We start from the raw sequence: 27071 nt of genomic DNA on the forward strand, positions 1-27071 counted from the left end.
GCCCTGTGGCTGGTCACTGGAGGAGCACGGTGTTCAGATTCCCAAGAACACTTCAGACAACTGCAGAACCCTGAACAAAAACACAGAGTGCTGGTGGGGCTCCAGGTGTCAGGTCAAGCAGCGTCTGTGGAGGGAGACGTGATGGACACACAACGTTTTGGGTCAAATACCTTTCCTCGGACTCCTGGTTTTTAACACGTCCTTCTCCTGTTGGCGGCTTGGTCTGTGAATTATTATATATATTTTTTTAATTCTGCTTGCATCAGCTGGAGACTTCTTTCAGAGTAAGTGAGCGGCTGGGGCTGAGACAGTGCAAAGTTGCTGCTGTTATCTTCTGAGAGATACCCCCCTCTCTGCTCTTTCCATTTCGGGGCACATCTCCCGCTATTCAAAAGGCGACCAAGAGACGATTATTATCAGCCCTCCCTCCCTTCCTCAGCGATCCACTCAGTTCCAGACAGACAGCATCATACAGCTGGAATACGCAGGGAAGCTCAGCTCTTCTGTGTTTGCTATTTGGATTGTCATGTTCCACGGGATGTTTTCGATCCAGCAACACGCCCAGCTGCAAACTGACATTGCATTTAGAAAATGCACACTCTCTAATTGAAAAGGGACCCCAGTGCCTTGAAAGACAACCCCATTGACGTCCTCGGCAGAACGAGGTTGACTGACATTATTCCAACGACATGATCCAAGCAACCCCGCTCTTTAGAAATCAGTTATTTTGGGAAGCAGGCGGCTCCACAAATGAAAGATATTTCAATTGCAAAGCTTTCTCGCGATTCTACCAATCGTTCTGAGAACTACGGGCTGTTGTCATGAAGACATCGAGCATTTTGCAACCATAGTATGTCACTTAGCCAGACTGAAATGGTAAGTACTAACTCCATCTGTTGTGTAAAAGAACGAAATTGTAGCGATGAAAGTGAGGTGAACGTTTACAGGGATAGTCGCAAACTATCGGGAAGGGAAGAATGAAATTCACCTTTCCCTACTTTGCACTGCATCTGCAACCAATTAGTCTAAGATCATCGACACCCCTCGCTGGCTTGGAAGTGAGCGCATATTCTCGTGATTTAGGCTTTATGGCTAAATCTACAATAGAAATGTACACTGTAAATTGAATGCAATTTAATTCCATCTGGGACTTTTGGAAAGTAGTTTGCACGTATGAATGTATGTATTGTGCTCGGATCCCCCTCGACACGTGAGACTCCGATTGAATGGAAGGGGGAGAATGAATAGTTGTCACAGCAGTTCAGAGCGCAAAATAAAACACGCAAAGTGTTTTGTGTTCAGTGCCCGGGACCAGCTTCAGTATATTTGGTCCCATCTTGAAGACGCCGCTAGATTCAATGCACCGCGCAGCGGTCGGGAGTAACGGATTGAAACCTCAGTGAACATCAACTGTGTATTACAGATAAAAAGCATTGCAAACGTTGAACACAGCAACATTTAAATGTGGGAAATGACAAGGGAAATGTGTCCACTCAACTCGCCTAATGATGTTTCTACTCCGATCCAAGCGGCTTAATAGTCATTTGTGAAATGGCCAAATGAGCAGTGTGGAGCTATCTTTCAAACGGTGAACCACAGTGTTCAACCATTTGTTTCATTTTTTTTTTTTAATAACCATCGTAATGGAGGGAGGTTTAATGAATGGCGTTGGAGAACAGGACATATCCATGAGATGTGCCAACGTTTATTTACAATTCCTCACTCGTTCACTTTGGTCCATTTAGATCAATCAACATCCAATTTCAAAGGATTAAAAATGATTTCCTAGCAGATCATTAGTGCGATTGGGCATAATTTGCCCCCAAGGAGACCTTACCACAGTGTGAAGGACGGTACTCCATGCTGTAATCGTAGTCAACTACGGTCAACCCCGACCGTTCTTTTTGATAACCCTCTCTCTGTATATCTGACACTCGGGGCACGACACGCATTTCCAAACCTTGAGCTCGTGTGCGCTTTGTCATTGTGCACTGCGTTCAAAATACTTTATTTTTGCATTTAGCCTTGGAGAAAATCCAATCCTGGAGGCGTCTTCTTTGAAGAGCTAATGTGAAATGGACATTTGAGAGGAGGCTCCTTTCCATATTAATTTGTGCAATTACCTGGTTAAACCCATTTCGAACAAGCCAATTAGACTTTGAGTGATGTATCTCTGGATTACAAACTTACCCCTGAAATACTGGCGGCGTGTGCTCTCTATCAATGTATTCAAAAGTGCTGTATTTCCCAAACCCCCCCCCCCCCGTCCCCGTCCCCCCGTCCCCACCAGCTGAAAGGCGCTGAAATCGGGCGCAACTCCGCAGTATCCTGACTTGGAAAAGTATCCAACTTCCGCAGCGCGCCTGTCCAGCAGAACATCTCGAAACTCCACGCTATATCTAGAAGGCGATGGAGCGATAAACACCGACTACACACTGCCGCAAGAAGTCTGCCACACGCCATCGCCTTCTCATTCAGGCGAGAACGTGCGAAAGAATAAAAACAATAAACATCCATTAAGTGCAAGAGCACCAACTTAGGTTTCCTCAGCAGAAATACTAAGCTGCCGAATGCACATCTTCATGCATGCACACAGGCAGGCAAAGCAAATTCATGAAAGAGCGCACCAATGCTGCCTCCGGATTCATTCTATTGACCACAGTATGGGGATAGCAGCCATCATCTTGGTCAACTTCTCTTACCCCACACCTTCCCCTTGCCTGTTTCCACCAGCTATCTCTCTACTCCAATCTTGAAGGATCCCGCCCGAAACGTCGTCTGGCCATTTCCCCCCCGCAGCTGCTGCCCGACCGGCTGTGTTCCTCCAGCAAAATGTTTTGTTTTGCAGATACCAGATTCTCTATTTCAAGATTACTTTTTCGCTTGCCGTTAGTGAATGTGGAGAGGGGCGGGGTGCAGAAAACATCTGCTCCTCTCCTGCTTTAAAGCTTGCACGGTAGTCTAAAAGAAGCGAAATGAGCAATAACGAAGATAGACACATAAAGCTGGAGTAACTCAGCGGGTCAGGCAGCATCTCTGGAGAAAATGAATAGGTGACATTTCGTGTCGAGACCCTTCTTCAGACAATGACTAATAACTATTGATTGATCGAATGATCGTGATATCTCCACGCCTCTCTGATGTGTTCTGGTTTAGTACTTTATGCGATGTAATTGAAGCCACAGGTGATGACTTGTCAGGATACAATCTGCAGTATGAAAGATGCCACAAGAGTTGGCATTTAGGTACTGGGTTGCCCACAGATAGATAAAATAGGAATGGAAGAGAATTATGACGGTAATATGCATGCAAAGAAGGGTCAACGTTATTAATGGATCTTTATGCCTTTTAAATTGTACAGTATGTTTACCTAGAATAGGGAATTGCTAATGTGTAACCCATTCAAGGAACCTGGGGCGTCATTGATTGCTTAATTTAAAACCATTGGACCAATAGGTTTATGCACTGGATTATAAAATAACTCAAATTGTGTTAGGTTTAAACTATGAGCAAACCAATAAAGGTATAACTATTTCATCCTTTGTGCCCAATGAACTGCCAATCCAAATTACCTTGCATAACATATGAGGAGTCCATTCAGCCCATTAAGCCAATGCTGGCTCTCAGAGCATTCCCATCGGACCTATTCCTTCAAGGCATGGGGGAGGGGGAGAACAAAGGTGGACCCGACGTGGGGGGGACTGCCGTGAGGGGGGGGAAGAACAAAGGAAGACCAGGCGTGGGGTACTTTGTAACTTTGTCAGTGCCCTTTATGTGGCGACTCTTTGCATACCTTGGGTATGCAAAACAAAGAATGTCACTGTGATTTGTCACATGTGGCAATGAAGTATTCATTCACTTTCCCTCCCGCATGTCCATCAACTCCACCCTGTTTTTTTTCCTGCTACTCACATACACTAGATATAATTTACAGGCGCTAATTAGTTCACCAACCAAGTCTTTAAATATTGAAGGAAACCAGGGCACATGTGGAGGAGGGGAGAACTTACATGGTCTTGGGGAGAACATGCAAACTCCAGGCAGGTAGCAGGCAAGGTCTCGATACAACCTGGATCGCTGAAGCAGGGGGGTAGCTCACTATCTGCTGTGGTATCCCTCCAAAGAATGCTCAATTGTGTAATATGCATTTGAGATTACTTTAATCTACCCCACAACCTAGCCTCTACCCCGCAGGGTTATGCAGATTAGGTCACTCAAGATATTTGAGGAGGGAGTAGATCATGTTTTGAAAGATTGGGGAACTAAGGGCTATGCAGAACTGGCACAGAAGAGGAGTTGTAGCCTATAGCAAATGAGCCATAATTATCTCGAATGGTAGGGCAGGTTTAAAAGGATGAATGCTCAACTCCAGCTTCTATTCTTTTGAGTCCTTGTGCACTGAAATCAATGTAAGGTAGGCAACATATTTTATAGTTTTATTTGTGTTTGCAGTAATGGAAATAATGGCTAATATTTGTGTTGTTGTTTGATTTTCTGCCTCATGAAACATTCCTTGATCTTGAATAATTCATGGACCAGCTCCACATCAGTGCCTTATGCATTCATAACCTTTGTCTTTCTATGAGGTTTATGCTAATGCCATTTTCTGTAGCATTTGCAATGAGACGGTTGGCAAAATAAGAGGGCCTGAAGGTTGTGGTCTATATATAGCAATCATTTAATGATTCCCTTTAACAATGTATCTAGAAAAGTCATTTAAAGAGAAAGAGTAGCTTTTCATATTTGATGTGTTAGCCATTCAGTAACTTGAAGTTAGTTCTTTTCAGCAGCTGTCCACAAAATAATATATGAAGTAACAAGGTGAAATGGAAATCAATATATTCTATCGCATGCCAGATATGTGCCCTTTTGTGCAGTCGCGAATGAACCCAATCAGGTCAGTACCCAGTGACACAAAAAAGATCCATTGCTTCAATTTTTCACTTGTATTATTTGCAACTATAAATCCATGTTGAACCGCGATGAATAGAAGCAGCTTGCCAGAATGTTGTTGAAACTTTGAATTAACATGAAGACAGAGGGTAGGTTTCGTGTGAAGAATTTCATTGTGAGATTTAGATGGATTGGCAATCCATTTGAAAGTTTCCATTGAAGTGCGTATATTAATTTAATCACAGCACAAACAAGAATGTCTGCTGACATAATAATGAGTTTCTTCAAAAAAAAAGCAAAATAATTTTTCACAGATGGTCATTTATTTCCTATGTAGGAAAATAACTGCAGATGCTGGTACAAATCGAAGGTATCACAAAATGCTGGAGTAACTCAGCGGGTCAGGCAGCATCTCAGGAGAGAAGGAATGGGTGACTTTTCGAGTCGAGACCCTTCTTCAGACTGAACCCTGCTGCCTGACCCGCTGAATTACTCCAACATTTTGTGAAACCATCATTTATTTCCTTGTCTTTTTGGAGCTCATTGAAAGCAAGAGCACAGCACATGAATTACACCCTCGTATAAATCAGATTGAGTCCAGGTCAAGGTGTACTTCAGATGTATCTGGATATGGGCATGGAGGTGTTTGTGTAAATGTCATCCTTTGGCATCATAGTGTTGGATGGGATTTGCTCAGTAAACAACAGTTAAAAGTTTTGTCCATGAATACTTTGCAGTTTTGAGATTTGTGAAATGTATGAAATGGACAGGCTTTAAATAGTCTGGCATTGCTTTAAAAAACAGCTCTTCTGTTATACCAAAGGCAATAAAAATTACAGAAACCAGATGACACACTGAAACATGAAGTCAAATGAAAGCAATTACAAAATCGCCAAGTTTATCCTGGCACTCGTGCTTGTTCTCATTAACATTTCAGTGGGAAATATCAATTTCGATTGATGAGCATACCTGCAGGTAAATAAAATCATCTTCAAAATGATCTTGTGTCTGTAGAGTTGCAACAAAGTTTATTAACTCAGTGACCTTTTCATCATGAATTCCTATTCCATCCTTGTCAACTGCACTTACGTAGATGAGAAAAAAAATACCTGGAGCATGTAGATGTAAAAAGAAAAAAATCCACACCTGTTCCAACTATATTTTGCAGTCTATAAAAATTAAAACTATGTTTACTTTATATTTGGTCTGAATTTTGCAGTTGTAATGACAGCAAAACTGTAATTGTTTGCAATTGTTACTCCCAGAAACGGGTAAGGCTTTGGGATTTCTGTTCATATTCAGTTAAATGAAGAAATCCAGAAGCTGTGTCACCCGTGTTCCTTGCTCTTTCACAGGGTGTAGTGAGTTTTAGCCTTTCCAGTATATTGACCAGAAATCTGTAAATTTACTAGCAATTAAAATAATTATGAAATATTCCCACTGCAACAATATTACATGTATGAATGAGAGAATTTGTAATGATATCCGAAGGTATTTAAATTCCTCATCAGCAAACTCATATAAAACATAACTTTATGTGAGTGGGTTGTCATAGAGGGATATGTCACAGAAACAGGCCCTTCAGCCCACCAAGTAATTGTACATGATAGATATTTCAAAATACTGAGTTTTACAATGCCAATTACCATTTTTTAAATTTGCTTATAAAATTCCAGCTTTGACAAGTCACATGTATGCCCAGTATGCCCAGTCCTTATTGTGTGGTCTGTACATTGTTTAAATATAAGTTAAAATATTGTTCATTTTGCTTGTCTGTGAAAGTTATTTAATATGATAGAAAGCATTGCCAGCTTGATGGAATCTTGCTAGTGATAGAGATCGTCAGGAAAGATCTTCAAGGATCCTACATTGGTGGTAAATCTCTGTTGAAGATCAGTGGCAAATACCATCACTTTGCTGCTGACTGCAAAATGCAGGCTCCTGAACTCATTTAATATAGCCATTTGAAAAACATTCTTAATTATTTCAAAAATAATCCATGGATTATATAAGTATATTGTACTTTTAAAATCTCAGTTGCTAACTAGGCTTTCAAACCAGGGAAGGACTTGCACAGTAAATGGTAGGGCTCTGGAGAGTGTTGTAAAGATGAAAGACCTAGAATAACCAGTACACAGTTTCTTGAAACTGGTGACACAGGTAGATAGGGTGGTGAAGAAACTGTTTGGCATCTTGCCTTCATCAGTGGAGGTATTGAGTGCAGGATTGGAGACGTCATGCCACAGTTGGTGAGTCCACCTTTGGAGTATTGTGTGCAATTCTGAACGCCCTGCTATAGGAAGGAGATCATTAAGGTGCAGATAGAAACATAGAAACATAAAAACATAGAAAATAGGTGCAGGAGTAGGCCATTCAGTCCTTTGCGCCAGCACCACCATTCAATATGATCATAGCTGATCATCCAAAATCAGTACCCCATTCATGCTTTCTTGATTCCGTTAGCCCCAATAGCTGTATCTAACTCAATGGATAGTGCAAGAAAAAATCACCAGGATATTATGCACTCTCAAGAGCTTGAGTTATAAGGAGAAGCTGAATTGGCTGTGACTTTTTTTCCTGGAGCACAGGAGGCCGAGTGCTAACTTTATAGCAGTTTATTAAATCATGAGGGACACAAATAAGATGAATGGTCATAGAGTAAAGCAGCCCAGAACTGGAGGGCAGAGGTTTAAGTGAACGAAGAAAGATTTAAAAGAGACTCGAGGGACAATTTCTTCATGCAGAGGCGGACATACTGGTGACACTTAAAAGACATTTGGACAGGTAAATGGATAGGAAAAGTTTAGAGCGAAACACAGACAAATGGGATGAACTCAGTTATAAAATCTGGACGACAGAGACAAGTTGACAAGTGGGAATAAAGCAAGGGGAAAGTGAACTCAAAGGTTATGGATGAATAGTGGTATTCAGGGATTTAATTTGACATAATTGGAGATGATTTCTTTCGAGATCTAGTGTGACAAATTTGAAAATGGACTCTCTTTTTCAATTTTGCTCCGTGAAATATACTAAGGAAATATTTCCCTTTTTTAAAACAACACAGAGTGTCTTTGAATTAGGTTCACTCCGTTCCAATTCACTAAATGCCCGTGCCAACACAAAACCAAGAAAAAAAACCCTTATATTTTCAGTATGCTTCATATATTCACCAGTGTTTAAGCTAATTTATATTATAGTCCTGCGGTTGCAAAGTTTTTTAAAACTCTTGTATATAAGCTATCAATGGATTTCTATGTCATGGAAAAATAGGTGACTGAATGAATGGGGAAAAGGTTGAAATCGGCTCTCTCTGTTGCTAAGTCAATTGATTTGCTGCTGATACAATGCAATGATCTGATGGAAAGAAAGCTTGATGCTTTGCGCAAAAAACGAAAAATGAGATGAGGTAGTAGGACTTGTGGCTTCTGTAACATTACATTCTTAATTTCATTTGAAATATTGGGAATAGCCTGACAATAATTGATAATGTGCAGAAAATATCACTTCATTCCTTATGTCCAACTTGAAGTCATTTCATAACTGTAAACCCTATTCAATTAATATAAACTTCTTCCTCTGCAAAACCCATTCAGGAAAGGGGTTTAAGTTGTTTCCTTGCCTTTCCTTGCCAAGTAGAGTTAGTAAGAATATGATATTAAGTAAAATGGGTCCTGGAGGGGATCTATGAAATGCAAGGGGTGAGTCAGAAAACATAGACGCTTGCCAGAATAGATAAATAAAACTTGTAGACCAAAAGATCATATTCTTTAAACCACTGGAAATCTGTGATAGCACACAGCTTAACAATTTATAAATCATATATTGGAGCATATGTGGTATAAGCAATGTGAGTCATAGAAAATTGTTCCTTAACCTGCCCATGCAAGAAGTTCACCTTTATGATCTTTGAAATGAAAAAGAAGAGATCGGCATGATGTGATGCAGGTATTATTTTATCTCGATAGCTTTTATTTATTGTTTTTGGATCAAATGATTCAGAATGTTCCATGCAAATAAATAAAATACATTTATCAGTGAACACGGCCATTACATAGGCACTCCACTACAGGGGGTGTGATTCCCAGGAGAGGGTGTGAGCCATGTTTGGCCATGTACAGTGGTTGTGAGGAGATGAATTAACATGTTATGTATTGAGCTTTGACAGACATGCCTTCTCTTTGGGTAAAACAATTGCAGGAAATGTTCACATTGTAGTCCAGATCATAGCTGAATCTGTCCATTTTATCAGCCCCCCAAGGTTCTTTACAAAACTAGAAGATTATTTCATAAAATTAAGGAATAATTCCTCCTTGATTCCACCTGCAAATACAGAGGCAAAATCTTTACATCCCTCCCCTTCACCGCTGATGACGACTGGCTATTCCATTGGCAACACTGTCTCAGAGACTGGAGGATAACCAGTGAGAATTTATAATGGGGACTAAGAAAATGGAAGAGGAACTAAACAATTACTTTGCATATCTCTTCACAAGAGAAGTCACACAAATTGTAGATTTAGTTTTGGGTTTAGGGTTAGATTTATCACTGGCACATGTACCAAGATACAGTGAAAAGCTTTGTTTTCCATGCTATTAATTCAAATCAAGTCAAACTCAAATACAACAGTAGAGCAAAGGGGAAGGTATAGTGAGCGGAATATAGTTTTCAGCATTGTAGCACACAAGTTCCTACAAGATATGTCAGAGCATCTAGGGTCGAGTGAGAATGAGAAATTAAATATTAGTCGACAATAGTACTGGAGAAGTTAGACCTTAAGTACAGATAAATCCAAAGCTCCAATAATTTTCCAGAATATTTAAAGAGATGGATTTAGAGATAGTGGATACTCAGGTTATTGTCTTTAAATGTTTTGTAAATTCTGAAATTACTCCTGCTGTGCTGCTGCAAGTAAGAATTTCATTGTTCTATCTGGAACATATGACAATAAAATATTCCTTACTCTTGACTAGACTAAAATGAAGCAAATATGGCCTCACTATTTAAGAAAGTGAGTAGAGAGAAAATTGGGAGCTACAGGATCAAGGATATCATCATATGCACAAGTATGGTGAGGTGCTGCTACAATGAAATTCTTGTAATCTGTTGGTAGGAGGGAATTTTATGGAATCTATAATGGAATGCAATGATACAACAGCTTCAAAAGAATAATAGGACTGTGTGAACACCCAAGGATTTATGGAAGGAAAATCATATTTGGTTCAAATGCTAAAGTTCACTGAGGATGTGACTAATAGATCTTAGATATTCATGTTCGATATGGTCCTGCACAGGTGGTTCATCAACAAGATTAGAGCAGATGGAATTGTGGAGATGAGACTGACATGGATTGTAATTTGGTTATTGGACAAAGAGCAAAGAGATTGGGCTCAGTTATTGTGCCTTGGCTATTGGAGAATGACAGGAAGTGGTGCCTGTGTCATAAATTCATTATCACCTCCTCCTCCTAGTTCGACTGTTTGTAACCCGGTATCCCATCATTATCACCTCTTCCCCAATCAACAATGGCCCATTATGGACTCCACCCTCCCTTGGTCATCTGTTGCCAGCCCTGATTTGTTCTGGCTATTTCCTATCACTATCCCCCCCACCCTACTTTTAGTCTTAAGAAGAGTTCCGACCCAAAATGTCACCCGTCCTTTTTCTTCAGAGATGCTGTCTGACCCATTGATACTCTAGCACTTTGTGTCTATCTTTGCTATATACCAGCATCTGCAGTACCTTCCTAGACATCAGTGTCTGTCAACAATTTAGCTGATGGAACCAAATGTCAAATTTCCAAGTTTGCTGATAATATTGAACTAGGGGGTTGTGTGTTTGCAGCAAGATGGTAAGAGGAACTAAGGGGATATGACAGGCCTAGTGAGTGGACAAAAACATGGCAGGTAAATAAAATGTGGAAAAAGGTGAGGCTTTCCACTTTGAAGCAGATGGAAGAAAAGCAGAGTTTAATTAAGTAGAGATGCATTGTAAGGATTTGTGTGAAGGGTGGCATTGATGTTTTGATGAGACCAAAGTGTGTTTATATGCAAGTCAATGAAGATCAAAATATAAATGTTGCAGGTAATAAAAGGGCAAATAGGATATTAGCCTTTATTGCAAATGGATTTGAATTTAAGAGGAAAGAAATCTTAATGCAATTCTATACAGCCATGATAAGACCACACCTGGGGCATTGTGTGCAATGTTATTCTCTTTATCTAAGAAAAGGTGCATTGCCTCAGAGGGAATGCAGCAAAGATTTACTGGATGCTTTCTGGGATAATGGGTTTGACATATGAAGAGAGATTGTGCACATTATGCTTGCAATTTTCTATCTTAAGGAATGAAAGACAATCTAATTTAAAAACTGTAGAATTCTTAAAGAGCTTTATAGTCTAAATGGAGAAATTATGCTTTCCCGGGCTGAGTAATTCAGGACCAGAGAGCACAATTTATGAATAATTGTGAATAACTGTTAGAGGAGAAACTTCCTCATTCAAAGGATGCCAGCCTATGGAATTCATTACCGGAGAAGGTTGTGAAGACTCAATCATTGTGTTCAGTTAAAACAGGCATTGAAAGCTTTCTGATTGTTGAGGGAATCCAAGGATATGGGAATGGTAGATTCAGTGGTGACCTTTCTTCTTCCCAACTCGAAACGTCACCCATTCTTTCTCTCTAGAGATGCTGCATGACCCGCTGAGTTACTCCAGCACTTTCTGTCTCTCTTTGGTATAAATCAGCATAGGTGGTTCTTTGTACAATGTTGGGAAGGTGATGTAAAATGGCAGAGGCAAAAGGTCAGCCATGCTCACTATGAACGTGGAGCAGGCCCTAGGGGCCCAATGGCCTACCTCTGTCCTTGTGCCTTATTGTTCTCATCACTTCAACTAATAGCATGCTATATTGAGCAAAAATAACATGCAGAAATGGACAAAGGACATTTCATTTCTGCATACTGCACACAGACAACAAACCTGGATCTATCCTCTTCAACGCTAACATTATATACACAGACCAGCTGGTCTAGCACACTCTAAAAGCAGTCCATCCAATGTTACAGTAGCTGCATCATTTTTATCTTTTATTCAATGATTAAAAAAGGAAAAAAATCTGAATAATTCTTTACAAATTTGTTGCCTTGGTTCTGACACTGAGGTAGTTGCTTTCTAAAACAAAATCTCGAGGGTTAACATATATAGCACATAGAAAGGTTCAGCAGAGGAACAGGACCCTTCACCCCATTATATTTGAAACTAACATCTTGCCAAGATAAACTAATCTCATCTGCTTGAACATGATCCATATTCCTCCATTCCCTGCATACTCATTTGCCTATCAAAAAGCCTCTTAAACACCACTATTACATTTGCCTCCACCACCACCCTTGACAGTGTGGTGGCTGCCACAGGTGGTGGTGGAGGCAAATATAATAACCTCCTTTAAAATGTTACCTCATTCGCCATAAAGCTGTGGCCTCCAGGTTTTGATATTTCCACCCGAGATAAAAAGTTCTGACTGTGTACTGTATTTATGCCCCTCATAATTGTATATACTTCTAATAATACCTTTTCAGTTATCCTGATGCCAACTTCTGTCAAGCAGACCTCTTCATTGCTCTTCCTGAGAGTATGTCTGCTCCACTGACTCAAAACATTCTTCTGTTTTATAACCTCCATGATCTGGGGTGTGTTGTGTGTTGAGTCACCATCACCTTGTGCTACATCTGCTCTTGTTCCGATTAGGCTGCATCTTCACTGAGTCTCCAACTCCAAGCAGGGCAGGTCTTTGGATCTTTTTTGATCCTTAAAAGCTTTCCTTGCATCTGCTCCTCGGAGCTCTCATCTTCTGGTTATGATCTATCCTGCTTCTTTAATTATTTCTCCTTCTCCAAAGACCACTATTATCTGCTGTAACCTTCACCACACTGAGATGTTAAAGTGCAGCATCTATCCTTCACTGAAAATCCTCGCCAATGGTGTAGACCAAATGGTGCACAGAAGTGGGCTAAATATGGGCAATTCTAATCCTTCTGCTTATAATCAAACCAATTCTGCCCGACTCTTGGTTGACAAAGCACCTTTTATCATCTTTATGAGGTTGTTGCTCCTCTACACAGTTTAATTGAGGTCTTTAGGCCCAAGGTAAACTCTCAGTTTGCTGCTTGACTTCTTGACTTCTTAACACATACCAGGCTGTATATCCAGGGGTAGGCAAGACTACTTTCTCTGACTCAGTCTCCAATTTCCCCTTGAGGTTTCTCCTTGAAATTTCTCCTTGATACCTGCTTCCCTCCTGTTTGTGACTATTTGATATTTGCTCTCAGTTGAATCTCCATGCACATACATGCGAGTCACGTGACTGAAATGATTGTCAGCATCAAACAAGCTTCAGCATCGTACCATGGTTGATCTTTATCACCCCCATCTGTGGCACTCCATATATGGATGCAATCTCTTAAGAAAATATCAAAGGATTTTCCCTGCTCTTGATTGTGAGAAAAGAAGCAGGAACAGGTGTGACTGTCAATGCTTGGCAGTATGCTTGCAATGCATCGAGTGCATTCTCAGGGGGTTCATTTGAGAGCTTTATGTTGTGTCACTATTTTCTGCCCTTGTGAAAAATGAGACATAAAAACATTTTTACTTGTGTCATTTCTGGTTGATCTAGCAAGCCAGCTCAACACATGGTGTAAAATGTTCTCCTCATTGTCACATTCTTGCCTTGAAATCCAGCAGTTCTGGAATGTGACTTAAAACACACAGCTCCTTGTCTGTTAGACGTGTAGGTATGTGGATCTTATTTGTGAGGGATCATGCCTGGTGCTCACAATTCAGATATGATATCTCATGTTCACTGGTTTGCCATCAGCTTTTCTGAACTATGTATCAGTTCAGATCCTCCCAGGTTACGAATGCCCAACTTATGTACAGCCGGTACATGTGGGAGACCAGCGAGCAGGAATTGCTGGCTGCTGTGGGGCTAAAGGCATCTTCTGCTGTGTGGGAACTCAATTCGTGGAAATATCTTTAAGGCTGTACAAAACATTCTGGTTTGACTACATGTTGCCCTTGGTTGGCCTATGAAATGCATTCCTGGAAGATTGCACTTCTGACTTATGAACTATTTGTGTTACAAACGGTACTCAGGAATGGAACTCTATCAGAATGCAAGTGTAATTTGCTAAGTTAATAGAGGACAGTCCTGAGTTAAAAAAAAGAGAGAGAGAGAGAGAGAGAGAGAGAGAGAGAGAGAGAGAGAGAGAGAGAGAGAGAGAGAGAGAGAGAGAGAAAGAGAGCGAGAGAGAGAGAGAGAGAGAGAGAGAGAGAGAGAGAGAGAGAGAGAGAGAGAGAGAGAGAGAGAGAGAGAGAGAGAGAGAGAGAGAGAGAGAGGGTGACGGTTCACGGACTCGCCGGCCGCCTGTATTTTCTGCGGCGAGGAAGAGTCCGTGTTCCACATGTACATGGAGTGTGTGAGGTTGCTGCCCCTGTATGAGTATCTGAAGGGGTTGCTCCTCAGGTTTTGGCTGCATTTCAGTCCTACGATCCTGATGTTTGGGCTCGGGGCTGGGAGGGGGGAGGGCCGGTCAGGAGGGTGGGATTTCCCTGTCAGTTTGCTCCTGGGCATGGGCAAGATGGCCATTCGCGGGTCCAGGCAGCGGGCGGTCGATGGTCTTGCCAGAGTCGGCTGCCTTCCCCTCTTCCGGGCCTACGTCCGTGCGCGTGTGTCCCTAGAGAGGGAACACGCGGTGTCCATGGGGACTCTGGAGGGCCTTCCGTGAACGCTGGTCACCGCGGGGGGTTGAGAGCATTGTAAATAATGAAGGCAACATTGTATTATAATGATTACTTGATGCTTTGGAACCTCTGAATGTGGTTTTGATGTGATGTATCACGTGTTTGTGCTGAATAAAGTAATTGAAAAAAGAAAAAAAGAAAAAATAAATTTAAAAAAAGAAAAAAAAGAAGAAAAAAAGAAGAAAAAAAAGAGAGAGAGAGTGAGAGTAGATCACCATTTACATAGTTATATTTTTTATTCTGCATTGAACCTAAAAACAAACAATGTTGCAATGTCACACACAAAATAATGATCTTCAGAAGGCAGTATTGCAAATTGGGAGCAAGGGACCTTAGGTGCACTAGTAAAATTAGTCTACTTTATTTCCAGCCATACGGAAAGGGGGTGATGGTTGAGTTAGTTAAGTACCAGCTTTGACAATACAATTACATTCTGAAATTATGCTATCACAGCAGAATAAGTTTTACTGGAGGAATAAGTCCAATCGCAACAAGAAGCTATTTTTGGGACTTTCATGGCATTAAACAGGCAATAGAATGATATATACAAATGAATGATACCTTATTATCACCTGACATGTCACAGTGAAATTCTTTGTTTGGCATACCATACACAGAGCTTGCAAAGAGTTGCCACGTATAGGAAGCTGACAAAGTCACAATGTGTTTAATGTAGTCCCAATGGTCCCCATTCATTCTCGGCGGCCCCTCCACACTGGGTCTCTCTTTGTGCTCTTGGCGGCACGACCTCGACCGACCTACGGCACCTCCCTTGGGCCCATCTGATATTTCAAGTCTGGACCCTTCTTCAGACATCAGAAGGGACTAATGTTGGTCCGTTCTTTGATGATTCCCTTTGTCTTACATGTAGCTCATCTGTGTTCATCTGTTTATAGAATCTATGATTAACCCTTGTCACAGCATCCATAAATGAGTCTAAGGACCAGTTGATGCATCAGTTAGCAGTTAGACAGGTACATGGATAGGACAGTTTTGGAGGGATGTGGGCCAAACGCAGGCAGGTGGGACTTGTTTAGCTGGGACATGTTGGCCGGTGTGGGCAAGTTGGGCTGAAGGGCCTGTTTCCACACTGTATCACTGTGACTATGACTCAACAGGGTAAAGATCTTTCAGTCATGGACCTTCCACCGCAAATTACAATAGCAACCAAAGGCCAAGGCTTTGGACACGACAGAAAAAAGAGTACACATTGCAAATAAAGGCAAATCCAGGGAATGGTCTTGGGGTAAAATTGATCATTGATCACTGTTCAGACCAACTGTTAGAAGCCCCATTTCCGAGCGATGGTGGGGAAGGACATTTGACTTTGGCGGTCTGAACAGTACATTAGGCTGTAGTGGGATTATAGAATGTAGAAAATGGGAACTCAGGAAAATCATGTATAATAATGGATAGGTGAGATTAACAGAGTGGCAGATATCTGCACAGTGAGATACATTTCAGTGGTGTAACACTGAAATAAACACATATAGGATCAAATTTTTGTTCTAGAAGTTTGGCATCTACTGCTCCTTGGAAGCCCATAAAGGTATTGACAATCATTTGTCAAGAACCTCCTTTTGAACTAATTTGTACCCGTATCAGCATAATTAAGGGTTGGGTGAACTGGGTGCTTTTTGAATAAAGTTTAGCAACAGTTTTAATGCTATTGTATCATAAACGTGAACTTACCTGAAGAAATTTTGGAGCTAATGCTTGGATTCTTCAAGAGTGAAGAGATGCAACGATCATTTGAGGTAACCGACTACAGATATAAGGTGTTGAATTTAGAGGTGGCGTGAGTGTCCATGCGCATTGTACAAGGAACTCTGCGCTGTTAAATCTGGCTATCACAAAACACACGGAAACGTTGACATTATGCCCTATTGGTGAACAGCAAAAATAGATACATTTTCTTCCCAAATTTCTTTCATTAGCTTGTGAGCTGCTGTTTCCATAGAAAAGTAAAAAAAGGGCAAGATGGATACGATTAGTCTGGAGAACATTATTGCTCATACTTTGACAGAAGTTATTTGGGTTTAGAATAAACACACGTTGTCAGACACTTTGCTTTTATCAACTGTCATAACTTTGTGCACTTGAGAAGGAAGCAGCATGCATTAATTAGGCAAAGATCAAAACGTTAATGCATGCATTACTTAATCAAGCTGAGCAACCCGTACTCATCTTAACGTGACGGAGCAGGACCTTGATCTTAGATTGGTTTCTCCTTTCCAAAGCAACATGTTGCTTCTTTCCAAATTTGTTTGTTTTCTTTTCAATTTATTTATAGACATAAAACATAAACATTCTTCAAGCCCATATCTTTCCTGGAAGAGTTCTTTTCTACCTCTCTGGATAACCGCACTGCTAATGATTGATACCAAAGAGAAAGGCTCATTTTAGGAAATGAGTCGTGAACATTCAAATAAAAAGAGAGAGAATATTAATTAGGATATGTACACTTGAATGATTTCTAATAAGTATTGCTGGAATGAGGAGTTAGTTTGTGCCAAAAGGAAGGCAGGCATTTATTTTGTGAATTATTACATTTCTGTTTATAAGTTTTTCAAATGTTACTGCAGGAATGATTATTTGGAAACAGAGAATAGCCAATATCATTTAGGCTTTTTTTTTTTCATGCAACCTAACTTGAAACAGATTTCTATGTAGATTAATGCAGCTTTAACCTCACTTAGAAGAAATGAGATGGAATTACAAGTGGAGAACAGATCCTAGAAATATTTTTGTTTCACACATTTTTGTGGGATCAGCCAGAAAATTATGTCAATCGTTCATCCTGAGTTTGAAACTGTGTCATTTGAAGATTAATTTCATACAATTCATACAATCAATTATTCAGGATATAATAACAGGGAACTTGGAAAATCACAATGTTTTCTTCTAATTTTCATTCAAGGAGTGAAGTGTGATTATCTAGCCATTGAGTAAGTTATGAATTGAGAATTATAGCTAAATGGATACAAGGGGAATAAGGGAATAGACTATAAAATCAAAGGAGCTGAATTGGGCCATTCAGCCCATTGAGTCTACTCTACCATACAATCATGGCAAATCTGTTTTTCCCTCTCAAACTCATTTTCCTGTCTTCTCCCTGTAACCTTTTACTCCCTTCCTATTCAAGAACCTACTGTATCAATCTCTGCTTTAAAAATACCCAAACGTCTTGGTCTCCACAGCCATATGCAGCAATGAATCCCTCAGGTTCCCCACCCTCTGGCTAAAGAACCTCCTCCTTATTTCCATTCTAAAGGTACGTCCTTTTATTCTGAGGCTGTACCCTCTGGTTCTAGACCCTCCCATTACTGGAAACATCCTTTCACAACCACTCTACCTAGGCCTATTTAGGAATATGGGAGTTAGTGTGGGGTGATGGAGTTTCTAGTTGTAAGTATCACTAACAATTTGTTCTAGTAGAACCACGTTGACACAATGTCAAGGAAGCACACCGAGGTGTAATGGTCTCCCCTTCATCAGAAGGCTAAGGAAATTCAGCATGTCTCCAATGACGCTTAACAATTTATACAAATGCACCATAGAAAGCATCCTACTAGGATGCATCACAGCTTGATGTGGCAATAGCTCTGCCCAAGAACACCAGAATTTGCAGAGTGTTGTGAATATAGCTCAGTCCATCATGCAAACCAGACTCCCACTCTACCTCAGCAGATGTGACACTAATAAACCAGTGCCAATGCCATGATGTTGAATTTTTGGACACATTGTTGTTTAATTGTGAAACAGAGTCGTGCAATAGTGATGCTTACTCAATCTATTTTCTTGCTTTCTTAAGTTAGAATGCATCCTTAGATTAGAGAAATTAGGAGGACCTCTTTCAAAACAACAATGCTTCTGGATCAGAAACTTGGGAAAACTAGAGAACAGATAAATAAAACACTTCACAAATAATGGAGAAAAAAATGCAAAGAATATAACTTGTCAGGTGTTACCTGAAAAAAAAGTTCACATTATATGTAAAAGGGATCCTTTGTGATAAAAGCTTCAAAGGGTGAGGACAATTCTCTATCTGAGCCAAACCATGGCAATGGATTTTGAACAATGATCTCCAACAGTGAGCTGAACCTGCACCTGATCAATATTGCAGCTACAGTTTCCAATTTCCGTTTCTCTACGCTGTACATTATAGAGTCAATTACAAAACAGTCACTGATATTCTGGTTAAGATAATTTTATATGGCTAATACATTTCCGGACCCTGTGTTGGTCTCGGTTAAACTAAGTGAAATATTTACCATTGAATCACATGTTCAGAGAATACTAGCTACAGAAAGTAGTCATGCGAAATTCTTAAACTGATACCTTTCAAACAATAGTTTAGGTTTTTTTAAATTATTGTTGTCACATGTGCATTGAAAAATGTTTTGTTGCGAGCTATCCAGTCAATGACTAGATAATACGTGATTATAATCAAGCTGTCCAAGTAAGCCTTGCAACCCCCCCTCTCCATCCCTCTCCCACCCAAGTTCTACCAACATCAAAGTCATCTTTTTGAGTCTCATTGTCTCTACTCGTTTTCACCCAGACCACAGCTAAGAATGGCCTGTTTCCTTTATCATTGTTACTTTTTGAATTTGTTCTATATCTCTCGACATCATCGTCTATATCTCTCATTTCCCTTTCCCCTACGCTCAGTCTGAAGAAGGGTCTCGGCCTGAAACATCACCTATTCTTTTCTCTACAGATGCTGTCTGAACCACTGAGTTACTCCGGCATTGAAACGCAGGCTCGGCGATCGTTTCGCTCAACACCTTTGCTCAGTCCGCCTTAACCAACTTGATCTCCCAGTGGCTGAGCACTTCAACTCCTCCTCCCAGTCTGACCTTTCTGTCATGGGCCTCCTCCACTGCCATTGTGAGGCCCACTGGAAATTGGAGGAACAGCATCTCATAATTCGCTTGGGCAGTTTACAGCCCAGTGGTATAAACATTGACTTCTCAAACTTTACATATTTCCTCTGTCCCTCTCTTCCCCTCCCCCTTCCCACTTCTCCCACTTCTTCCTGTCTCCACCTATATCCTTTCTTTGTCCCGCCCCCCTGACACCAGTCTGAAGAAGGGTCTCGACCCGAAACGTTACCCATTCCTTCTAGATGCTGCCTGACCTGCTGAGTTACTCCAGCATTTTGTGATACCTTCGATTTGTACCAGCATCTGCAGTTATTTTCCTACCTAGCATTTTGTGATTATCTTCACAATGTACAGATACAGGATAAAGGGTACACATTTAGTGTAAGATAAAGTCCAATAAAATCCAATCAAAGATAGTTCAATGGTCTCCAATGAGGTAGATGGTAGGTCAGGATAACTCCGTGACCTGTGAGAGGTCGGTCGGTTGATGAATTGATTTGGATTGATATTAGGCTGCACAGTCATGAGCGTACAAGGAGTATAGAAGAGGGCTGAGAACGCATCCTTATGGGGCACCAGTGTTGAGGATTATTGTAGAGGATTATCAAGAGAGGACACAAATACTTGGTAAATTATTCAAACTTTAAGAATGTAGGATTAGCCACAAATCTGGCATATTGATAAAATGTTCATTAACACCAATCCTGACAAGCTGGTCAGGAAGGCCAGCTCTGTCCTGGGTTGCCCCCTTGACTCAGTGCAGGTGGTGGGAGAGAGGAGAATGATGGCAAAGCTAACATCGCTGCTGGACAACGACTCCCACGCCATGCAGGACACTGTCACTGCACTGAGTAGCTCCTTCAGTGACAGACTCCTTCACCCCAAGTGCGTGAAGGAGAGACATAGGAGGTCCTTCCTTCCCGCTGCTGTGAGACTTCACAACCAGCACTGCTCCCAGCAGACGAGTCAACAATAACAGCTAAGAACACACAGAAAACTGATGACAATTTATGTATCTTTTATTTATAATGAATGATCTCGCTCTCTTGCTATCCACTTTGCTGCTGTAACACTGTAAATTTCCCCGGTGTGGGATGAATAAAGGAATATATTATTATTATAAGTAAATAGAGGATAAATATGTAGCTTGGATTATTGAATTCAATCAAGCATTTATATCAACGGTTCAATGGTTCAATGGTCCTTTATCGTCATGTTAATAAATCTCTTCTGCATCAAGAGACTATCATGTTTACTGCAATATTAAGAGAGCCACATTTAAAACATAACACAATGCCAATTGAGCGTTTTGTATGTAACTGTAGAGCAACGACATTTTACATGATTATAAAGCAAAGAGAAGCATTGCTCCTCTCCCCCTTATACTTTTGGGTAAGATAAGAAAAAATATCAAATCCTGCTGATTTATTAGGAATTGCCTAATCATTCTGTTAAAACCACGGGTTCTGTAATTTTGGGGCCTGAAAACATTGGGGTACGAATTTGGCAAGCTCCGAGTAGCTTCAGGAGCCATTCCAAACTGAGTGCTCGTGAGCATTTCAAAATGAGTCTGAAGCTTTCTTCTACAATATAGTAATCTGACTCTAACAGTGGGCCACAGCTGCACAACTCTTAGCCTGCGAGGCTCAGATGCTATGGTATCTTAGTTATATTTATGTTCAAACACCAATCTATTTATTTTAGTTTAGTTTAGTTTAGTTTCTTATTGTCACATGTACCAAGGTACAGTGAGAAGCTTATGTTTGTGTGTCATCCAGTCAAAAGAAAATACCATACAGGAATACAATCAAGCCATCCATCCACAGTGCACAGATAAAGATTGAAGGGTACAACATTTAATGCATAATATAACATTGAAGTCTGATAAAGTCTGATTAAACATAGTTCCAATGTCTCCATTAAGGTAGATGGGAGGTCAGGATCATATCTAGCTGATGAGAAGATCGTTCAGTTGCCAGATAACAGCTGGGAAGAAACTCTTCCTGAATCTGGAGGTATGTATTTTCAAAATTTTGTACCTATTGCCTGATGGGAGAGGGGAGAAGAGAGAGTGCCCGGAGTGAGACTGGTCCTTGATTATACTGGTGGTCTTGCCAAGGCAGCATGGCATGTAGATGGAGTCAATGGAATGGAGTCAACATGGAGAGTCCGAAGATGCTGCCTGTCCCGCTGAGTTACTCAGACTTTTTGTGTCTATCAATGGAATGGACACTGGTTTGTGTGATGGTCTGGGCTACATCCACATCTCTGCAATGTTTTATCGTCTTGGATGGGGCTGTTCCAAAACCAGGTTGTGATGCATCCCGATAAGATGCTTTCTACAGCGCATCTGTAGAATTGGTTAAGGGTTGTTGGGGACATGCCAAACATCCTAAGCTTTCGAATGAAGTTGAGTCATTGGTGTACTTTCTTGGCCATAACTTTGATATGGCTGGTCCAGGACAGATTACTGGTGATATTTATTCCTAGGAACTTGAAGCTTTCGACCATCTCTACTTTAGTGCCATTAATATAGACTGGGGGGGGGGGGCATGCTTCACTTCCTGATGTACCTGAATCATAGGGTGGTCAAATTTTCCATTCAAATTCAGCGAATTTACTCCAAATTAAGACACCTCAAGAAACAAATCTGAATTAGTGATAGAAATGTTCTATTTTAATAGTTAATATACAGTCAATCCTATATTTTACTCTAAAGTATAATCATTTGACATATTCCAAGGTAATGTAACATGTTTCTATATTTTACTCTAAAGTAACATTATTTGACAAATTGCAAAGTCTCAATGCCAATATCCTAAAGCATCCAGAATTAACTCACTATTAGTTGCTATTGCCAATTGTAAAAATATGTGTTTAGAATATTATATTCGATGGATTGATGCCTGTGTTCATTTGTCATTTTCATAACATTTGCACTCTCATTATGGATTAATACAGTTCTTTTCTTTCAGTGCTACATTAATTTTTTAATGTAATCTGATCCAATTAAATGGAACTACGTCTGGTTTCATTTTCTTACCCAGATTAATTTTGGTCTCCACAGATCTATATTTATTTGAAATTCTCCATGTGGATTTCATTGACTTCATGTTAAATGCTAAATATCTTGTCTTCCTACCTTTCCTTGTCTGCCTCTGATGACTACGCCATTATTTAGTTAAGTTCTTTCTTTCTTTCTATTTCTTTCTATCATTTTATTTTGTACATGTTAAAAGACATCAATTAAAAAACAAAATAAACAAAGAAAACAGAAGAAATACAAAGAATTTCATCCATTACTTAACGTCTTTACATGTGCGAAAAGGAGTAGGAAGTGTGAACTTATTTAATCCTACCCCCATTCCCTAATCAATATTTATCAAGTATTATCTATAATAACTAATACCTATAATACATATATAACTACATATATACTCACTCACCCCTACAATCATATGAATATACCTATTTACACAATAATGTCTATATTAACTACATCTGATATATATACATTCATTAGGCCAATCATATATATACATATACCCGACCATTTACATACAAAATATAAATACAAATATAGTCACCCACCCGTATAATAAGTCAGATATTAATACAAAAATACTCATACACCCTTATATGTTCATATAGATATACTTATTTAAATAAGGATGTGTTATTATATGTAGACCCCTGGTGACTGTTAATCCCCCTTGGTTCTCTTTGGATATACAGGTTATACCATCACCAAATATCGGGGAAAAGCTGATTTTCAATCTGCCTCCTCCTCCACCAACACAACCACTAAGTATGCACACCATTCTCCAAGTTTGGCCGAGTTTAAATGACTACTGTCTGATTGTGTGAGCCAGTTTAGGAACTTCAATCCTTGACAATTAATGTAGGATATTAACATTATTAACATATAAAAGCTGAAATACAGAAAATAAGTGCATTTGATCCTTTGAACCTTATCCACTGTCCATCACGACTGATTTTCTATTTCAATACCACAATCCCACTTTCTCCCTTGCCATAGCCCTTGATACTTTTTGTACCTAGGTACCTTTCTGCTAATTTCTAAAAAATTGACAATGACTTGGCCTGCACCACTGCAGAGAATTCTGCAGTTTCACCACCATCTAAATGAAGATATGTCTTCTCATCTCTTCTAAATACAACACGCTGTAACCTTAGTCTATACCAAAGATACTAGAGGAACAAGATGGACCACTCTGTTGAAATTGCCTATACTGAAGTGTAGTATGCAAAGGAACCATTTTAATAGGCAAAACCCGCCTTTCGTTAGGCCTCTCGCAGTGTAATCAGTGTTTTGGGGGAACAGTATATGCGATGATACCCATAAAATGCAGAATATCAATTCACAGATTCTGACGACTTCCATCTGAATCTAGGTCTTCAATACTGCAAACGTACATACACTTTCACAAAGAAGAGGTTTGCAATGCTATTATAATTCAAACAAAATAACTCTTCCTCCAATATAATTGGTCTTCTCTAGATAATGATGTTTGAAACAATCAAGCAATCAGATTATAGAATAAATCTTTAATATGTTACCATGTAACATAAGCAATTAATAAGTACAGTTAAATATTGTATTATTGTATTAGCAGAGAGTGAGGTCCTTAGCTATTAGTAATGTCATAGGACTTGGAAATAAATAAAATGAAAATTATTGGTAGCACTTTCCATAGCAGATCTGATTTGCGAGGCCAGTAGAGGAAAGGCAACAAGCTTCAAGCTGTTGGCAATGGAGACGTGCGGCTCTCTGTGGGTTCCAGTATTGACCTGTAAAATAACTTTTCAACATTTTTTGTAAATTTTAAGCAAAAGATATTCCACAATGAACATGCTCAAAAATGCTTGAAATTTCCTAGTTGAAGAACAGAATGTGAATAGGAAATTATCAGGGGAATAAATGGTAAAGTATAATTTTGACCAACAACTTTATATTTACCTTGACTTTCATTGGCTTTGGGTACTTTTGAGAGGGATACAAGTAGACCTCTCCATTCTTTGAACCAGTTGAAAACTCCGTTATATCTGTACATTGACTTCATCAGTGCATTATGGGTTTGCAGATGTTACTCAGTGCTTTCATGTGTCATAGAGTCATAGAGTAATACAGTGTAGAAACAGGCCCTTTGGCCCAACTTGCCCACATCGGCCAACTTATCCTTGCTACACGAGTTCCACCTGCCTGCGTTTGATCCATATACCTCCAAACTTGTCCCATCCATGTACCTGCCGAACAGTTTCTTAAATGGTGGGATAGTCCCAGCCTCAACTACCTCCTCTGGCAGCCTATTCCATACACCCACCACCCTTTGCGTGAAAAGTTACCCCTCAGATTCCTATTAAATCTTTTCCCTTCACCTTCAACCTATGTCCTCTGGTCCTTGATTCCCCCACTCTGGGCAAGAGATTCTGTGCATCTACCCGATTTATTCTTCTCATGATTTTATACATCTCTATAAGATCACCCCTCATCCTCCTGCGCTCCAAGGAATAGAGCCCCAGCCTACTCAACCACTCCCGATAGCTCAGACCCTCTAGATCTGGCAATATCCTCTGAACCCTTTCAAGCTTGACAACGTCTTTCCTATAGCACGGTGCCCAGAACTGAACACAATATTCTAAATGCGGTCTCACCAACGTCTTACACAACTGCAACATGACCTCCCAACTTCTATACTCATACTTCTATGCTGCAACTTTATATTCTCCATTATCTACCTTGCTCATTACATCTTCAAAGAATCTATTATTTATCAATCACAACTTCCATTTCACAAATGGAGATGCAAGAGACTGCAGATGCTGGAATCTTGAGCAAAAAGCAGCTGCTGAAGGAATTCAGTGGGTCAGGAAACGATTTGAGATTTTGTCTCTGCATTTGCCACTACAGATGTTTCCTGAAGCATTGAGTTCCTCCTGCAATGTGTTTTATCGCTTTCCATTCATAAAACCATATTGTCTCCACTAGGTTGTCATAAGTTCATAAGTGATAGGAGTAGAATTAGGCCATTCGGCCCATCAAGTCTACTCCGCCATTCAATCATGGCTGATCTGTCTCACCCTCCTAATCCCATGTAGTAATCAAGAATCAATCTATCTTTGCCTTAAAAATATCCACTGACTTGGCCTTGTATTATGATTTTCCAAATGTCCTGCTATTATTTCCTTATAATAAATTCCATCATCTTTCCCATGACAGATGTTAGGCGAACTGACATATAGCTTCCTGCTTTTTTGCCTTCCACCTTTCTTGAAGCAAGACATTCCAATTGTGATTTTCCAGTCAGCTGAGAACTTTACATAACCTGTAAACTTTTGGAAAATCAGAACCCATGCATTCTCTATCTCTGCCACTCTTTAATTTAGGATCCTTGGATTCAGATCATAGGGTTCAGGAGAGAAAGCAGCCTTTATTCCCATTGGCTTGCCTAATGCCTATTCTCTTGTGATTGTGATGTCTAGACCTTCTGAATATCCAATGAAAAATGATTCAAATGGCCTTTTAGTGTTCAAAGATTGTCTTACACTCCACTTTACTGTGATCCATGGATGCAAGATTTTGTATGCTTTGTATACTGTATACTTCAAGTGTTTCAGTTATATCATAATTACTCTGATGTAATTGATTTCAATTAAGAATCACCTCTATTTTGAAAGAAAGGGAAAACATACCAAAAAGGGAAGTAAATTCACTATCCATGAAGCTCTTCAGATGTTGCTAAGAAATGACAAAAAAAAACAATTTAAAGCAGATATCTTAACTGAATTAAGTTGTAATTTTAGGGCGGATTAAAAAAATGTAAAGAAGAAAACATGTATTTGAAATAATTGTTTGCCTTTCTGTTGTTCATAGGGCAAGTTATCTTTTATGGGCACTAACATTGGATATTTACGTGTTCACTCTCTGTGATGGATGGAGCTGATGTAAATGAGAGGTATGAAAGTAATATCGTGGAAAAATCTCAACATGCTTGTTTTAGTCTCCAAAAATTTATTGTGGAGTTAAATCTTTAAAAGGTGCATTGATTTCAGATAAACTAATGGATATCAACCTGATTGTAGCCTTGTTCAAACATCAAACCTTCATGAATGATAATAATGAACTAGTCTGAAGAAGGGTCTCGACCCGAAACGTCACCCATTCCTTCTCGCCTGAGATGCTGAGTTACTCCAGCATTGTGTGAATAAATACCTTCGATTTGTACCAGCATCTGCAGTTATTTTCTTACATTAACTAATCTGCTGTTTGATAAAATACTTAAACTAGCAAATGAAACTTTATTATACAGTAGGTATATCAATATTCCATTATGCCAAAAGTTTCACTCATTTTTTTTTCATTTTCTGCATTGATATAATTTTGTCATATAAATAAAATAGTGTGCACAACTATATAAATGGTAAGCACAACTGCATAACCCTAGGCCAATGATAATACTAGAGCTCTGCT

At 39.8% G+C, this 27071-nt stretch overlaps 1 protein-coding gene across 9 annotated transcripts in view; it reads left to right on the forward strand.

Moving 5' to 3' along the window:
* The first annotated feature begins 406 nt into the window (after positions 1-406).
* htr4 (5-hydroxytryptamine receptor 4) overlaps positions 407-27071 on the forward strand; it is a 211707-nt gene continuing 185042 nt past the window's right edge. For 6 of the 9 annotated variants that reach the window (XR_013548048.1, XM_078411113.1, XM_078411112.1 and 3 more), the window contains exons 1-3: positions 407-876; positions 21504-21594; positions 26475-26556. Coding sequence is in view for 8 of the 9 variants with exons in the window: in XM_078411113.1 (XP_078267239.1) it covers positions 26531-26556 (26 nt within the window). In the remaining variant the exon portion in view is untranslated. Of the gene's footprint in view, positions 877-21484; positions 21595-26474; positions 26557-27071 lie in introns of all 9 variants that reach the window. The other 3 variants (XM_078411107.1, XM_078411108.1, XM_078411109.1) reach the window with 3 other exon arrangements.

This window comes from Rhinoraja longicauda, chromosome 14 (assembly GCF_053455715.1).
Source record: "Rhinoraja longicauda isolate Sanriku21f chromosome 14, sRhiLon1.1, whole genome shotgun sequence".
Lineage (NCBI taxonomy): Eukaryota > Metazoa > Chordata > Chondrichthyes > Rajiformes > Arhynchobatidae > Rhinoraja > Rhinoraja longicauda.